Source organism: Triturus cristatus, chromosome 2_1 (assembly GCF_964204655.1).
Source record: "Triturus cristatus chromosome 2_1, aTriCri1.1, whole genome shotgun sequence".
Lineage (NCBI taxonomy): Eukaryota > Metazoa > Chordata > Amphibia > Caudata > Salamandridae > Triturus > Triturus cristatus.
Window position 1 is genome coordinate 680,460,327 of NC_140581.1, and position 18,781 is coordinate 680,479,107.

The 18,781-nt window shown below is 47.9% G+C and overlaps 1 protein-coding gene across 12 annotated transcripts in view; it reads left to right on the forward strand.

Moving 5' to 3' along the window:
- APC (APC regulator of Wnt signaling pathway) overlaps positions 1-18,781 on the forward strand; it is an 858,190-nt gene that overhangs the window by 630,536 nt on the left and 208,873 nt on the right. For all 12 annotated transcript variants that reach the window (XM_085632601.1, XM_085632600.1, XM_085632606.1 and 9 more), the window contains one exon: positions 9,384-9,467. In XM_085632601.1, the coding sequence (XP_085488727.1) occupies positions 9,384-9,467 (84 nt within the window). The remainder of the gene's footprint in view (positions 1-9,383; positions 9,468-18,781) is intronic.

The following is an 18,781-nucleotide window of genomic DNA, read 5'->3' on the forward strand; positions in this document are numbered from 1 at the left end:
TGATAGAATTACTCTATGTAACCTTCTTCACTGTGAAAAGGATCTTCTGTCTCTCTAGCCATCACAACAGTCACCTCAGTACACTTTATGCACGTTCTGCTGATGCACATACATGAGCAGTGTTTTCCGTTTATAATTAACCAAAGGAATCCTGACTAGAAGTTGAAACTGGTCCAGAATCACCATCAGATCCATGTCCTAAGGTCCAGGTAATCAGTTCTTGACAGCTCTATTGAATGGTATTCTATGAGCTTCAGGCGCTACCATAGCTCCAAGTGCAAATAACCCTACTACAAGTCTGACAAGAAAGCAAAAAATAAGCAATATTCAGGCACAATCTCTACTGTGAGAATATATGATTAGATAATATTTGACACTAGAAGGGTGTGACCAGGAGAAGGTGATAGTGACCCATTGTCCTGCACCGGATCCAAGCACTAAATGCTCCTGGCCTGATGCTACAGTTAACCTATGAAGATGGCTGTTGCTGAATAGAATGGGCTATCTGTGCCCTGCAGGTGCCCCTAAAGTGCTCAGTGCAGGTAACCCTAGTGCACAGCTAGCAAGCAATGTAAAAAATAATCTAACCTTAAGTCACAGTCCCTGGGAACAAGAAGTAGTTGAGTACGTATTGACTACTTGTTGACTTCTTCTAATGAGGTAATAAGACATCCCCTACAAGGAACCTCCTCTTCCTTCATTGATGTCATAGTCATTGGCGTTTTGCAAATGGTGCAGTATACCCCTAACCCCCCTCCTACACCCTAAAGATTAATGCATCCTCTTGAAAGACATCTACCCCGAACCCTGATGTCATGGTTCAGGGTAAGGATGTGAAGCACTTGGGAGCAGTGGAACCCTTAGGATGAAAGTGTTCCTTACCCAGTTGCCATGGCGAGTTGAGCCCAATTGCTTTTCTAATTGCTCAGTCTTCAAACCGCAGTTAAACCAAAGTGCAGAGCCTGTGTGTTTTTCTTTGTGTGGTGCAGCAGGCCGTTGATTCAAGGAACTATATCCCTCTGCCACACCTTCTGTTGGGCTGTCAAGCCTCCGGCCCATTACCATTGGCACATCTGTTCAGGTCACAATCACCAGCAACTGTGTGTATCAGGGGTTGCAAACGCCATGACAAACCAGTCTGATTTACCTGAACATTGGTCCAAGGAGATACTCGATAAAATGTCCCTTGCAGTGCCACCGCAGCCCACTGGGGATTCAACCATAGGTTATGCCTCTTTAAATCCCTCCATCCTTTCATTAGACTCTACTTTGGATATGGATGATTTGAGCATATCATTGATGGCCATAGACACTGGTGTAGCGTCCAACTGCCCATTGTTGCTCCTGCATGACTTGCCCTAATGTTGCCCCTGAAGCATGAGCAGTAGATCAAGGTACCTGTTCCCCCTAGCTCAACCAGCTGCACTGGCTCCTGTCTAGGTACCAGCCCTTGCCTGGGTCCTGGCTAATTTGGCAATCTATTCAGAGATGTATGACTCCTGTGGCTATACCTACCAGGCTTTCTCCCTCTGAAAGGTCCCACCCAGAATTGCAGGTCGCAGAGCAGGAAGCTTGAAACCAAGAGGACTTGCATCTCACCAGGTGCTTTTATCCTATCTCAGCAAAGGTGTTGAAGACACTGTTGATTGGAACTGCTTCCTCCTCTGCCCCATCAGAGGAGAAGGGGGTTTCCACACTGTGATAATGACAATTTCATGATCAGCCAAGGTCCTAGAAATCTAGGTTGTTAAGCAGACTAGAGTTTTTTCCTGATCTTCCCCATTTCATTAGGCACGAATTTCCCAGGCCCACAAGGACTGTACAGTCTTTCTTCCAGGAGTCATCCAACTTACTGTGTGGTGGTGACCGCAGCTCTCTGAGGGGCACATCTTATTTCCCAGATGTTCAAGGAGAAGTGTCTGGAGATTAATGGAAAGGAGATCCTCCAGCCATGTAGTTGTAGTTTCTGTAGCAGTCAGCATCATTATGGCAAGCTATTGTCTCCACCTCATGCATGAGTTACACCACTTGGTCTTATTGCTTCTGCTGTATGCCCAGAACGACTACCTGTTTATGCTTAACATGGACAAGGATGCTCCATAACAGAAACTGGTTATTCCCATGTACTTCATTGTTCTGGCTGCCAGGGCTATGAACACTGATCTGACCCAGTGATCTTCATTGGCCATGTCCTAAAACTAGAAGCTAAAGTCCCATTTCAAATTAATTGACCTTCATGTATTCAGGCACTCAACGGACAAGGTCCTCAGCAGTAAAAGACTCTGATATGGTCCTGGCGAAATTGATGAGTGCCATGCGAGCAGTGTCATCCAGACCACCACCTATTTTCCAGCCAGCTAAGGCCTTCCAGCCTTTCAAGACAAAAGAATCCTTGTGACCCAAGACTAAAGCTGGATCCTTCTCTTCCATGGGAAATAGACTGATTAGGGGAGAACATCAAAGTGAGAAGAACAAGTGCACTGAAGCACTTCACTGTAAACCAACCAGCTGTATGAGAGTGATAAGGCTTTCCCTCCTCTACCACTACCGTGCCCAAATAACTCAGTATTTGGATCATCTCATTGGTGAAGAACAGCTACTCTCCTTTGCATCTACACCCCCAAACCACATCTGCTCCAGTCACTAACCTAAGAACTTTTGAAGAAGAGAGATGCTTAAAAGACATGAATTCAGTCTCGCCAATAGATAATTCTCCCTTGATAGGAAAATGAGATGAGACACAGCTCCATATTGGATCTTCATCATCTCAACAACTTCCTTTCACTATATAATGATTTTGAGTGTGGCTCTGGCATCTGTGCAGCTCAATGTGCTGGTGTGATGAGACCTTCAGAATGCCATGCCTGTCCTTACATAACACAGGATGGATAGTGGGATACCAGCAATACCAGTACTTGACTTTGCCATATAGCCTCCTTGATGAACTTTGTCTTTAAAAATATCCTGGTCGCAGTGACGGACTTCCTGGGCCAACAGAAAGATTAATGCTACCCATTCTTAGATGAATGTCTCACTTGAATGGCACCAAGGGAAAGTTTGAGGTCCACTTTGCCTCAGACATCAGAGACCCTGTACAATCTTGGGTTCTTAGTAAGCTACACACAGTCCTTTCTAGTTCCTTCTAAAAGGAATCAGTTCATAGACACAATGTTGCTCTGCAGTCCGACAAAGGACTTCACTCTTCCAGAGAGGTTGAATCCCATCAGCCATTGTATGGTTTATTTTTGTCTAGGGCCGTGGGAGCTTAGAATGTGTAAGTGTTCCGCATCTGGTGCTATCCACTGCCACGCTCGACAGGCACCCTGCTACTTCATTTGGTTGGGCACTGGGACCTGTGGGGAGAAGTCCAGTTGGTGCTCTATTCTGGTCCACTGATATTTGTTTCCAACTTGGAAAGGATCTAAACCTCTTGGAGATCTACTGAGTTGTAGGTACAGTTAATGTGTGTGAAAAGTGGGATAGTATGTACAAGTGTATGTGAGGAGGGAGATGGCAAATATCCTGTGGGAAACATCTTGGTCAGCAACTTTTATTGTCACTTGGGCATGGTGTTGCTGTGGTTAGGTTGTTACTCGTCTAAGCAGATTGTGATGTGTTTGTGTACTAAAATTGATACATTTGTGCCAGGGAGGAAAGTAGGTTATGATGATACTTTACCTTACTTACTCAAGTCCCTTATGGATTTTGCTGCCAAGAAGGAGACATTCTGATAAATATTTCTCAAATCAAACAGAAGCATGCCCTTGAATATTTTGGGAGGTGATAAGTCTTAAGTTGTTCCCAGGAATTCAATTGATCGCTGAAATATCTGGTAAAACGGTAAGTGATGCGAGCGTTACTGGAGAGTGGTGGGGCTGTTGAGGATGAGAAGTAGGTAGTTTCAATTTATGAGGAGTTGACGATAAGAGAGCACGTTTTTTGATGGATTGAGGAACATAAGGAAAAGACAGATTGATAATTTGTCTGCTTGTTGGTTTGACTCCAGTTATCTCATGAGTGTGTGGGAATGAGTAGAAGGGACATACCAAACAATACCAGTACAAGTCTCTTTATAGTTGTAGGAAAGTGCCCCTTTTTGCATGACTGCCCCCCACTTTTTGCCAATTTTTTGTTTTTTACGTAGTTTTATATAGCCCGAACTAGACCCGAAGGTATCTGGTATCCGAACGCTTTACACTAGCACCAGTTGCGTTTACGTGAGGACACATTCATTTTTGTTTGGCCTGGGGAGATTAAGTGATTTGCCCAGAATCACAGGATGTTGGCGTCTTGCGGAGACTCGAACCCGGTTCCCCAGATGTGAGGTCGACCGCAGTAGCCCTCAGGCCAACTCCTCTCCTAATGTTGATGTACTTTGACTGAGTGTACCATGGGTTCCTGCCAACCAGGTACCCAGGGCCTATGTTATTTCAATAAACTGTACTGTTGCAAAACCCAAATGGCAACTCTCTGACCACATATTAGTCCCTTGTAAAAGGTACGAAGGGCACTGTGACCAAGGACAACCTATAAGAGCTGCAGCACTTATTGTGCCACCCGTAGAGGCCCTGTACCTTCTCTCTCTCAACACACACACAGACACACACACAGACACACACAGACACACACACAGACACACACACAGACACACACACAGACACACACACAGACACACACACAGACACACACACAGACACACACACAGACACACACACAGACACACACACAGACACACACACAGACACACACACAGACACACACACAGACACACACACAGAGACACACACACAGAGACACACACACAGAGACACACACACAGAGACACACAGAGACACACAGACACAGAGACACACAGACACAGAGACACACAGACACAGAGACACACAGACACAGAGACACACAGACACAGAGACACACAGACACAGAGACACACAGACACAGAGACACACAGACACAGACACAGAGACACAGACACAGAGACACAGAGACACAGACACACACACACACAGACACACACACACAGACACACACACACAGACACACACACACAGACACACACAGACACACACAGACACACACAGACACACACAGACACACACAGACACACAGACAGACACACAGACAGACACACAGACAGACACACAGACAGACACACAGACAGACACAGACGCACACAGACGCACACAGACGCACACAGACGCACACAGACGCACACAGACGCACACAGACGCACACAGACACAGACAGACACAGACAGACACAGACAGACACAGACAGACACAGACAGACACAGACAGACACAGACAGACACAGACAGACACAGACAGACAGACACAGACAGACACAGACAGACACAGACAGACAGACACAGACAGACAGACACAGACAGACACAGACAGACAGACACAGACAGACACAGACAGACAGACACACACACACACACACACACACACACACACAGACAGGCACACACACACACAGACAGGCACACACACACACACACACACAGGCACACACACACACACACACACAGACAGGCACACAGACAGGCACACACACAGACAGGCGCACACACACACACACACAGACAGACAGGCACACACACAGACAGGCGCACACACACACAGACAGGCACGCACACAGACAGGCACACGCACACAGACAGGCACACGCACACAGACAGGCACACAGACACAGACAGACAGGCACACACACACAGACAGACAGGCACACACACACACACAGACAGGCACACACACACAGACAGACAGGCACACACACACAGACAGACAGGCACACACACACACACAGACAGGCGCACACACACACACACAGACCGGCACACACACACACACACACACACAGACAGGCACACACCCACACAGACAGGCACACACCCACACAGACAGGCACACACACACACACAGGCACACACACACACACAGGCACACACACACACACACACAGACAGACAGGCACACACACACAGACAGACAGGCACACACAGACAGACAGACAGGCACACACACACAGACAGACAGGCACACACAGACACACACACACACACACACACACACACACACACACACAGACATGCACGCACACACACAGACAGGCGCACACACGCACACAGACAGGCACACACAGACAGACAGGCACACACACACACACACACAGACATGCACGCACACTTACAGACGGACAGACATACGCACACACAGACGGACAGACATACGCACACACAGACGGACAGACAGACGCACACACAGACGGACAGACAGACGCACACACAGACGGACAGACAGACGCACACACAGACGGACAGACAGACGCACACACAGACGGACAGACAGACGCACACACAGACGGACAGACAGACGCACACACAGACAGACAGACGCACACACAGACAGACAGACGCACACACAGACAGACAGACGCACACACAGACAGACAGACGCACACACAGACAGACAGACGCACACACACACAGACAGACGCACACACACACAGACACACACACAGACAGTCTCACACACACAGACAGTCTCACACACACAGACAGTCTCACACACACAGACAGGCACACACACACACACAGACAGACAGGCACACACACACAGACAGACAGGCACACACACACAGACAGACAGGCACACACACACAGACATGCACACACACACACACACACACACACACAGACAGGCACACAGACAGACATGCACACACACACAGACAGGCATGCACACACACACAGACAGGCATGCACACACACACAGACGGACAGACAGACGCACACACAGACACACGCACACGCACACACACACACACACACACACTCACACTCTCTCTGCAGGCTTCATGCTTTGGTGCAGAACAGAATGAAGGGTCGACATGTCCCACATCCCTGTGTGCCATGCCTACAACCCCCTGCCCTGGCATAGGTTAGCCACCCCTCTAACTGGGTGCACTATACCAGTGGTGAGGGTACAGTAGCATGAGCCCTGTACCCCTGAAGTGTCTAAGTCAATTCTTAGACATTGTAAGTGCAGTAGTGCCTTAAAGGGTAAATGGTGCTGGTAGTTTGTCATTATGAACTCCACAGCACCATAAGTGAAAATGGTAAGTTTGGTATCAAACTTCTCAGCACATTAAACCCACAATGATGCCAGTGTGGAATTTAATGGAGAATGCTCTCAGGGGGCATCTTAGAGATGCCCTCTTAAAAACGACCTAACTCTAGTGTCCTGGCTGAGTGGCTGCTCGGCAGCTGCCACCACCAGACATGTTTCTGGATCACTGGGTCGAGAGCCTGCCGCTCTCAGCGTCCTGAAACAAAGCACATCCTGGGACGAGGTGCCCAGCCTCCTCCCCCAGGATGGGCAGGGTCCATGAAGGGGGAATTTCATAGGCTTACCAGCTTTGTGAGCTACCCCAGCCATTCGCTGCTCTCAGCAACTGTCCCCACCACCGATCTGACTCCCACTTTGGGCCGGAGAATCTGCTAGGAAACCAAGTTAAGAGGAGAGATGTGCCCACCTTTGCCAACCCCACCCCTCCTCTTGGGCTTGGCTGGGTCCCCTCATCTGCAGATGGGGGTAGCCAGTCAACCAGAGTGAGGCTTATGCTCCCCTGCCAATGGAGGGTGGCATAATAGGGGGTGTACCCTCCCCAAGGAAGGGACCCAATGTGTCCCTACCTGTAATGCCCCTAAATTTAGTATTTAGGGGCAACCCTGAACCTTGCCTCCTCAGACAAGAGGAAAGAAGAAGGACTGAAGAGCTGTGCTGAAGAAGAGGATGACACCAACTCGACCTGCTTCCTGGAAATCCTGGTGTGTCCTGCAGCCAGCAGCCCCCAAGAACCCAGATGACCTGCCCTGCCTTCCCAAACCAAACCTTGTCTCCCTTGAGCACCGGATTTGCTCACCCACAGACTCTGGCTCCGGCCAAATCCGCGAGTCTGCACCACTCTGCACCCGATACTCACAGCCTGAGTTTGAGTTTTCCAACACCATGAGGAGGTCTCCCCGGCGATCCTGACCTAGGATCTGGTGATCCCTGAATTGCCTCAAGTCTCCAACTGACACCTACAGCACATTTCTGGAGGATCCCCCCAACCGTGACCGGAGCCGGTAAGGAAAACCCGATGTCAAAAGACACCCCTGCACCCGAAGTCCCACAGCCTTGAGTGGCCCAACCGATGGTTTCCCGGCATCTCCAGGCATCACAGCTTACCTCTCTAACCAGTGACTGCCTCCAAAAGATCTTCGGCCCTGAGCCTGCAGTGTTTTTTGCAACTGGAGAATCCCCATTGAAATAAACAGGGCACCCAACGCCAAAACAGCACCCTGCACCCGGTCGCCCCTCTGCCGCTGTGGGTGCACTTTGTATGCTAAATCAGATCCCCTTTGCCCTGAGCCTAACACCAGGGGCTTTGCTCCCACAAGCTTGTGGCCAGCTCGTGTGCAGCCACCACCCGGAGGCTCCTTTATCCCCCCCATTGGATAACATTGGGCCTCAGCACTCTGCACCCGGCTGCACTGGTGCTGCTGAGGGTGCTTTGAGCGTACATTCTTGACCCTGGGGAACCCTGGTTCCAACCCCAGAATACTAACTCCAAAACCCAACTACTTACCGTTAAACCGATAACACTGTTTTCTCCCACAGGACTGCATTGACTGCTTTTCTTTGCTGGAGTTGGTTTGAATGAAAACCTAAGAAACTGCAAGTGTACAAAAACTGATTCTTACCTTTTCTCTAGGAAATGTCTGTGTGATATCTAGTCTTATCACACTGAGTAGAAAAGGTAACTTAAAAAATTAAACTATAATGTAACTTGAAAAGTAATCTGAAAAATTCAACTGTTTTATAAACAAATGACTTGCCTGTAAACCAATCCAACTGCATTCAAATTGTATTTCACCGCATAATTCTTGCAAATTATTCTATTCTTACCTGTATCAGGCCTGGCTTGGTTCTAGAAAATAACATTTTACTAAATAATATTTTTATACAAACAAATTGGTCTGAGTTCAGTCCTTGAGTGTGTGGCATAATTTCGTGCCTGAGTGTGTATAATAAGTGCTTAACACTACCCACTGATAAAGCCTTTCTGCCCGCCCACACTACCACAAATGGAGAGTAAGGTATTATCATTTTTTTACCTTTGCCTACCTTTGGGGTTCCACTGGACTCTGTGCACACTATACCTTACTTTGGTATAGTATATACAGAGCCAGCTTCCTACAATAGTGATTCATTTGTTGTTTTTAGCTTACTTGGTAGATTGAAATATAAGAAGGTTCTATTAAATGGCCTCAGGTTCAGACTGTTTTCTTTGATTTCCAGTGTTTAATGTTTGTTGTCTTTTATATTTTACAGGCGAGAGTGGCTAGAATTCAGCAAATTGATAAAGACGTACATCGTATTCGCCAGCTCCTTCAATCACAAACCGCAGAAGCAGAGGTTATTTTATTTTCTATGTTGATACCATTGGAAAATTCTCTTTATAATGGCTGAATGTATTTGTATGTCTAGAGTGTGTACTGGAAACAAGGAACATGTGCTATATTGAGTTTGTTAACACAAATACTTGATCGTTTCAGAGATAAAAATCTATTTCAGTTAAACGTGTACCATGTCTATTTTAGGGTTCCATGATTTGTTTTTCATTTGGATAGGTTTCATATCCTCTCAACGGTTTCATAAGCTCTCAACCATGCCCCTCTCCCTTCATATTCATAAGAGCAAACCAACTCTGAGAAATATCGGGGCTCATTGATGTAAGCAGTATTTTGTGCACCAAAATACACTCTGAAAACATTTACATTTCCTTCTAAAGAAGTTCCATATTAATCGTTTTATAGTACCCTGAGAAAATACTTCAGGACTTAGTGCAAAAGCTTCCTTAAGAATACATAACATATGAGAGTGCAGACCCTGATGTCTAATGTTAATTGTCCTGTCCCTTGATCTGAAATGTAACCGTAGCAGAGCACTCCGCCCTTTTCAGAATCCATTATCCGATTAAGAAAAGCATCTGAATTCTTAAGTATGCCAAATTCACTATGACTACTAACGACTGTCTGAGAATTATGATCAATGTCCAATGATGAGAGTGCCAGTGAACTTAATTACAGACCTGCACCATGTCATGACAGATTATTATACCATATTTCTGTTGAGTTCACCACCAGCCTCTCAACCTCATCAGCCACCTTCCAAGGACCAACGACTGAATCTCTGTGAGGAGATGGCATCTCTACTTCAGCTGTTCTGCCACACTTATCACTCCGACAGTTTTTCGATATGGCTAAAGCACCTTTTAGAGTGGATACGTCTGACAGTGACCAGTACACAGATGTGGAGGAGGAAGAATTGCTCCAATAAATCAAGAATCGATAAGAGGGATTACTACATTCTGCCGGTTAATGCAAAAAGAACAATTAATGGACGGAATGATGAAATAATGTCAAACATTCACCCCCAGTACAGAGATCTGGGCCTAAATCCATCCTTTTTTTGCACACCACACCATTCCAGTTTAGACCCAGCCATATGCCAATCAGTCTTGATCCTGCTCCTCATGTGAACTGGCCAGCCCGAGCTGCCAGGCTAGGTCCTCACTAGTCTGGAAGCAAGCATACTAAGACCGGTTTCGGCGGGCAACATGGCGGCCGTCAGCTAAGCGGCTGCTGGTAAACGGTCCTCGGGTCTGTTCCTGATGTCTCTGGGGGGTCTCCGGAGTGTTTGATCGGCGATTACCACCTCCCCACCTCTCCTCGGCCCGCTTTTTTATCTGCACAGGCGTCTCAAGGTTCCCGCTGGGAGGGCGTGGCGTGGGAGTGGCGCCGGAACAGGCTCGCCTGTTTACACTTCCAGGTCCGGGCCTCCGTGGTAGAGCCAGCACTAGAGAACGCGCAGTGCCTGCGCTGAGACACAAGTGGCCCGAAAAAGGAAAGCAATCGTCCCAGGTAGGGCGTGGAAGGTACAGACCGGCCCAAGACTCTGCCGGTAGGACTTGGGACGAAGGTAAGAACCTCCATGGCTTTCTCCATTGGGGACCAACTGCTGGACTCCAATTTCAATAGCCTGCTGCTGCTGCCGCCTGGGAAGCGGGAGGAGAAGGTGGAGGGAGTGGAGCTTCATGGCATATGGAAGAAGACCAGCAAGTTAAGGGTGCATCTGTAATAAAAACGTGCAGATACTCTCTGAGCTAGAGTAGCTCAACTCCCTTATTCTGGTTTATATAATCAAGATTCCTCTCCACCAGCAATTGTAGCCTTGCCAACCTCTCAAAAAAGGAAAGGAGGGGAAAAAGGCGAAGGGGTAGGGGTGGAGAAGGGAGGAAGGACTGACCTTTCAGGGGGTATCAAAGGTGGAGGCAGGGGCAGAGGTAGAGGGAAGAAATCACTTGCCCCCAAAATTAAGATAACCCCGTCTCTGAAGTCATACTATAAGGTCCTAACTGCACCTTCTGCCCCCTCTGTTGGTGTGGCCAGCCGGGAGAGTCCCTGCTCTAACTCCATTGGAAGGATGGATTTGAAATAACCTCAGAAAAAAGTCTCCTTTGGCAGTAGCACAGTCCTCCCCTGCTTTCTCAGCTTCTGGCAATTCAGCAGCAGCATTACCGGAGGATCTATGTGGTTCCAAGACTCTTTTCCACCCTGCAGTCTCACAATCAAACAGTTTCGGTGCATTGGAGATGCCAGATAGTGAGCCGGTCTCCTGCCCAGAGATAATGCAACAAGCTAATGCACCTCAACTTATTCAACATCCCTTCACCTCTAGCTCAGGGGCTGGGTCAGTGGCTGATATTCTACTTGCGCTTAAAGACGAGATAGGGAGTAGATTCAAAGTCTCTGAAAACAACCTAGCAGCAATACAACCCTTGTGTGCTGTATTAGCCCAGAAGTTGCAAGAGGTTGCTCTAAGAACAGACGCGCCTGAGCAGGAGTTTCCAAGGATTAAGGAAGCTATGAATGCTTCCTCAGCAGAAATGGCTAAATTAATGTGTCAGAATAAGGAAATTAAGAACGATCTAGAACGGCTGGAGAACCACTCCAGGAGGAATAATTTGAGACTAATTAATGTTCCTGAAGACTTGGAAGGCTCAGATCTGAAGGGTTTTGTGATTTCATTACTTAAAGAGACTGTGCTAAAAAATTCCATCAATGCTGACAATGCTAACTTGGAGCAAGAGATACAACGGGTACATCGTGACCCTTATCAGAAGAACCCGGCGAAACAGAAGCATTGGAAAATCCTGGTAAATTTCCATACATACACTGTAAAGGAGGCTATCTTATTAACAGCATTGAAGGAAGGGACACTTGCATCCAATTCTCTCTCTAACTTCTGTACATTTAATATCATGTCTGACATTTGTCATATTACGGCACAAACAGTGGGAGATGGGCAAACGAATGGTCGAATTAAACAAACTGGGGGCTAGAGCTCAACTGAAGTTCCCGGCTTCACTCCGTGCCTTGTGGAATAACCATATGTATACCTTTCACTCGGTAGATCTTATTAAAAAAATTAAGAAAGATGGGGAGGTATAAGGGCGGTTGAATTGTAAAAGTAAGGAGGCTTGTCGGACCAGAGAGATCCGGGAAGGAAAACTGGTAATGATGTTCTTTTTTTGTCTTGATAATTGACCCGAGGACCAGATGCCGTTTAAGCTTACAGCCTAATAGTAGGGAGGGTTCCCCGGGGGGGGGGGGGGGGGGAGGGGAGGGGGAGGCACAGGGGGGGTTGGGAGGTTGGGAAAAGGGGGGGGCACGGGTGGGGGAGCAGTGGGAGAAAATTCAAAAAAGTCCTTTATCTCAACTTTTTTTTTTTTTATCAGGCAATCCGCCCTTGGTTTCCAGCATTAAGTGTAGATATCAGAGGATGGGCAGTCTCTTACAGTTATGTTCCTGTAATGGGTAGTGGAAAGCTAAAATTTCTATTGTGAAATATTAATGGATAAAGCTATTAAGTTGCCCTCGTAGACAGAGGCAAGCGAAGTATTTAGAACAAAGCCCTGCCTAAATTTGTTTAATCCAGGAGACCCATTTGAGGTATATAGAGTCGTACAGAATTTGCTAGTTACCCATGGATAAAACACTATTATGCCTCTGAACAGACGGTCCACTGTAAGGGAGTTGCCATTTTGATTAAGCATGGAGCAGGATGTACTATCAAATCGGTAAAAACTGATCAGAGTGGGAGATGGGTAATGGTTAGATTAGATCTCGGAGGGTCGGAGCTGGTATGTGTCTCCTTTTATGGTCCTAACCTAGACGATCCAACATATATTTGTAAGTTACAGTGGATCTTGATGTAAGAAGCCTCGCCACTAGTCAATCAAGAAATTTGTATAGCGTGCTACTCACCCGGAGGGTCTCAAGGCGCTAGGGGGAGGGGGGTCCGCTACTGCTCGAACAGCCAGGTCTTGAGTTGCTTCCTGAAGGAGAGGTGGCCTAGGGTCAGACGGAGGTGGATGGGGAGGGAGTTTCAAGTCTTGGCTGCCAGGTAGGAGAAGGATCTTCCTCCCATGGTGGCTCTTCGAATGCGTGGGACGGCGGCGAGGGCGTGGCTGGTCGATCGTAGCTGGCGGGTGGGAGTGTAGAAGGTCAGGCGGTTGTTGAGGTACCTGGGGCCCAGGTTGTGGAGGGCCTTGTGTGCGTGGGTGAGGAGTCGGAACGTGATTCTCTTGCTGACGGGGAGCCAGTGCAGGTCTCTCAGGTGTCCGGAGATGTGGCTGTGTCGGGGGATGTCCAGGATGAGTCGTGCGGAGGCGTTCTGGATGCGTTGGAGTCTTTTCTGTAGTTTGGCAGTGGTTCCGGTGTAGAGGGTGTTTCCGTAGTCCAGTCGGCTGGTGACGAGAGCCTGGGTGACCGTCTTTCTGGTTTCGGTGGGGATCCATCGGAAGATCTTTCGGAGCATGCGTAGGATGTTGAAACATGATGATGAGACGGCGTTGACTTGTCTGGTCATCGAGAGGGAGGAGTCCAGGATGAAGCCCAGGTTGCGTGCGTGGTCCGTAGGTTTGGGTGCGCTGCCCAGGGCAGGGGGCCACCAGGAGTCGTCCCAGGCAGAGGGTGATGATCCAAGGATGAGGACTTCCGTCTTGTCTGAGTTAAGTTTCAGGCGGCTGTTCATCATCCACTCGGCTACGTCTTTCATCCCTTCGTGTAGGTTGGTTCTGGCGGTGGCTGGGTCGTTGGTGAGGGAGAGGATCAGCTGGGTGTCGTCGGCGTAGGAGATGATGTTGAGGTTGTGTTGGCGTGCGAGGGGGCTCATGTAGATGTTGAAGAGGGTGGGGCTGAGTGATGATCCTTGTGGTACGGCGCAGATGACTTTGGTGGCCTCGGATCTGAACGGGGGGAGGCGGACTCTCTGGGTTCTTCCGGCGAGGAACGAGATGATCCAATCTAGTGCCTTCTCTTGGATTCCGATGTTGCTGAGGCGCTGCACTAGGGTGCGGTGGCAGACAGTATCGAACGATGCGGAGAGGTCCAGGAGGATGATGGCCGCTGTTTCCCCGTTGTCGAGCAGGGCTCGGATGTCGTCAGTGGCTGCAATGAGGGCGATCTCGGTGCTGTGGTTGGCTCGGAAGCCGGACTGCGAGTGGTCGAGGGATCCGTTTGTCTCGAGGAAGGCGGCAAGCTGTCTGTTGACTGTCTTCTCGATGACTTTGGCAGGAAAAGGGAGGAGCGAGATGGGGCGGTAGTTCTTGAGGTCGGAGGGGTCTGCTGATGGTTTCTTCAGGAGGGCGCTGAGTTCGGCATGTTTCCAGCTCTCCGGGAAGGTGGCGGTGTTGAAGGAGCAGTTGATGATGTCCCGGAGTTGGGGTGCGATGACGGAGTCGGCCTTGTTGAAGATGTGGTGGGGGCATGGGTCGGTTGGTGATCCGGAGTGTATGGTGTTCATCGTGTGGATGGTGTCTTCGGTGCTGACCGGGGTCCAGGCGTGGAGGGTGGTGGTGGGGGGCGTCGGTTCGGTGGTTGGGTGCGTGGTCTGTGCGCCAAAGCTGTTGTGTATCTCGGCGATCTTGCGGTGAAAGAACGAGGCGAGTGAGTCGCAGAGGGCTTGTGAGGGAGTGATGTCGTTGTTTCCGGCGCTGGGGTTGGAGAGCTCCTTGACGATGCTGAAGAGTTCCTTGCTGTTGTGTGCGTTGTTGTCTAGTCGTTCCTTGAATGCTGTCCTCTTGGTGGTGTGGATCAGCTGGTGGTGTTTGTGGGAGGCGTGCTTGAGGGCGGTCATGTTGTCTGTTGTCGGGTTTTTTCGCCAGGCTTTCTCGAAGGTACGGCAGTTCTTCTTGGAGTTCTTGAGGTCGTCGTTGAACCAGGAGGCTTTCTTGCTGCCGGGCCTGCTGGGATGGTTTTTCAGAGGTGCGAGGTCGTCAGCGCAGTTGGTGATCCACTGTGTGAGGTTGTTGGCTGCTTGGTTCGGGTCCGTTGAGCTGGCGGGAGTGTTCTGGCTCAGTGATGTGGTGAGCTGGTCGGTGGTGATCTTGTTCCAGCTCCTGCGGGGAGCCTGTTGCGGGTGGTGGTGAGTCGTGGTTCTTTTGAAGCTGAAGTGGACGCAGCTGTGGTCTGTCCAGTGGAGTCCGGTGGCGTGGCTGAAGGAGATGTACTTGCTGGAGGAGAAGACTGGGTCAAGCGTGTGTCCGGCGTAGTGGGTGGGGGTGTTCACCAGTTGCTTGAGTCCGAGGTTGTCCAGCAGGGTGGTGGTGGTGGTGGTGTCGTTGTTGTTCTCCAGGTGGAAGTTGAGGTCCCCTAGGAGGATGTAGTCAGCGAAGGGGAGGGCGTGTGGGCTGATGAAGTCTGCGATGTCTTCGCTGAATTGAGTGCGGGGTCCTGGGGGTCTGTAGATGAGGGTGCCTCTGAGTGTGGTCTTGGGGTCGGTGGAGACTTTAATATCCTTTTAGAACCCCCCTTAAGGATAGATCGAACCGGAGCCATTATGTAGGAGCTTCCCGGGTACGTCAGGCCCTAACTAATATGTTACATGACTTGGAGCTTGTAGATCTGTGGAGGGCAAAGAAGGGTAACAAGCAGGGATATACCTTTCACAGTAAAAAAATATGGGCATCTCTCCAGAATCGACTGTCTTGATCAGCAGGCCCATTGTGGAGAATATGACATCGATAGACATTTTGCCCAGTCACATATCTTACCATGCCCCTGAAGTATTCAACCTAAAAGGGAGTCGAAGTAATGTAAAACCTAGATGGACGCTTAAAAGATCTATGTTATCTGATCCCGAGATAGTAAGAGATCTCAAAGGTGCATCTCAGAAATACTTTTTAGATAATATTGACTCAACATCTATGGATTTTGTGTGGGATGCCTTTAAGGCATATTTAAGGGGATTCTTACATAGCTGTATTAGTGCAAAGAATAAGGAGGATGCACGAGACCTACGGCTAATAGAGGAAAAAATCTCCCAGTAAGAGGCAGAAAGGACTAGGCTTAATCAGAGGGCTCCTGAAAGAATATCCCAAATACAGAGAGATCTGGACAATACATGTCAGGAGTTTAGAGTCCGGCTTGATCAAAAATGTAAGGCACAATGGTTGTCTAAATCCATGCAGAATTTCATATATTGAGAGAAGGCAGCAGCACTGTTGGCGCGGAAAGCCAGGGCTGACCGTGCAAAAAATCATATAAGTGAATTAATCATTAATGATAATTGGGATACCTTGAGTAGTTTAGTAGAACTTCTTTCCGAACCAGATGATCGCGCAAGGACGGGTGCACACTATCACCGACATACGCCTAGCTCTCTGGAAACTATAGACGTACAATGTCTGGATACATTTGCTTTCAAACAAATTTGGTTAAACACATTGGAAATGGATACTTGAAAATAGAAAGTCTATATTGTGAGCCCTGAAGAAGTCCGATTGTGGACGAAACGCGTTGGCGGTTGCAAAAAAAAAAGTATACATGTGAATAATGGATGAATTTCCATACCAACAGAACATATCGACTCCTTTTTGAGAAAACTGTGCTATAGACGTATTTTATTGTGGATTGTCCATATTTAATATTTACAAGTGTGCTGAGCTATTTCTTGAGATATGCAAGTGCGGCTTATCTCTCTATTTTCGGAGCTCTATAAGGAGGAAATTACTCCCAATGTGGAGGCCCTTAGGATCTGGCTGAGGGAGAAATCTCTTTTGCAGTTAACAGATTAAAGTCGCGGCCTTCTTGATGCCCCAATTACTGAGGGTGAGATCAGAGAACAAATTGGGAAGTGTAAAAATAACAAAGCAGCAGGCACTGATGCCCTCCCTAGTAAGATATACAAACTTCTGCTGGAAGAACTGGTTCCGACTATGGGAATTTTGTTTAACTCAGTTTACCAGTCAGAGGGTAAGATACCTAGGTCCTGGAAGGAAGCAACTATTGTTCTTATTTTGAAACCCGGAAAAGATCCGCAAAGAGCGGACTCCTATAGACCGATATCCCTGCTGAATGCTGACTATAAGATCTTTATGAGCATTCGAACAGGGAGGTTAGTCAAAATTGCCCCACAGCTGATTAACGCTGATCAGAAAGGCTTTATCCCCAAAAGATATATCCAAGAACTAACGCAACAGTTAATAGGCAATATAGATCTTGCCACAGCTTGATCCAAACCCTTAGCTGTAGTGGCATTGGATGCGGCCAAGGCTTTCGACAGAGTCTGTTGGATTTATCTTTGGGAGGTTTTAGGGGCTATGGCGTCTATCTTTATTCAAAGTCTTGTAAACTGTTACCAGGGGGCTTCTGCTAAAATATTAGTAAATGGGGTTTGAACTTCTAGTTTTGATATTCTTAGAGGGACACGACCGGGTTGCCCCCTTTCGCCCCTACTTTTTAACATCTATCTAGAACCCCCTGGCTCAAGTTATCAGGGCAGACGTACTGATCACTCCATTTAAATCTCATCAGTATAGCAGTAAGGTTGCCCTCTATGCGGATGATCTGTTAATATATACGGATGAATCAGTGGCAACAATACCCAGGGTTGAAGCCCTGCTGTCAGAATTCGGGGCTTATTCAGGGTATCTAGCTAACACTTCTAAAACTGAAGTGATGCTTTAGAATATAGATAATTGGGAGGGCAATATATGCCAAGAATTTAAATATTTGGGTATTACAATTATCAAAGAGATTGAGAAAATCCCGCAGATTAACCTGAATAGGATTATAAAAGAAGTTGACCGATTATTAGCCAGGTAGAAAATTCTCCCGCTAACAATATATGGCAGGGTTAACCTGGTTAAAATGGTCATACTCCTCAAATTAACGTATCTCTTTAATGCCATTCCCCTTACTTTCCCCAAATCGGATATTAGCAAAATTCAAAGTAAGATCACAAGTTTTTTACTGGCACATAAAGGGGCCAGATTGGCTTGGAAGAAACTAAGGCGTAGGTTGATTAAAGGGGGTTGGCCCTTCCAGATATAAAGTGGTATTGTTTTGCTTTTCAATTTAAAAATATTCGGATGATGCTCTCGAAACCAGACCTGGGGTAGGCTATTAGCAGAGATAAGGCAGGAGGGCAGAGAAGGTTTTTTATAATAATTCGGAGCACCTAGGTATTTTAACCTCTTGAGTGCCCATGACGAGATGGTCTCGTCATGGGCCGCGGTTGCGCTGTGCCCATGACGAGACTATGTCGTCATGAGCCCCGCCCGCTAATGAAACGCCCGGCACAGGGCGTGGAAAGGGCGGGGCACTCAAGGGGTTAAAAAAGTTTGTTTGAAAGTTGTAAAGGATGCTCTTAGTCTATGGTAT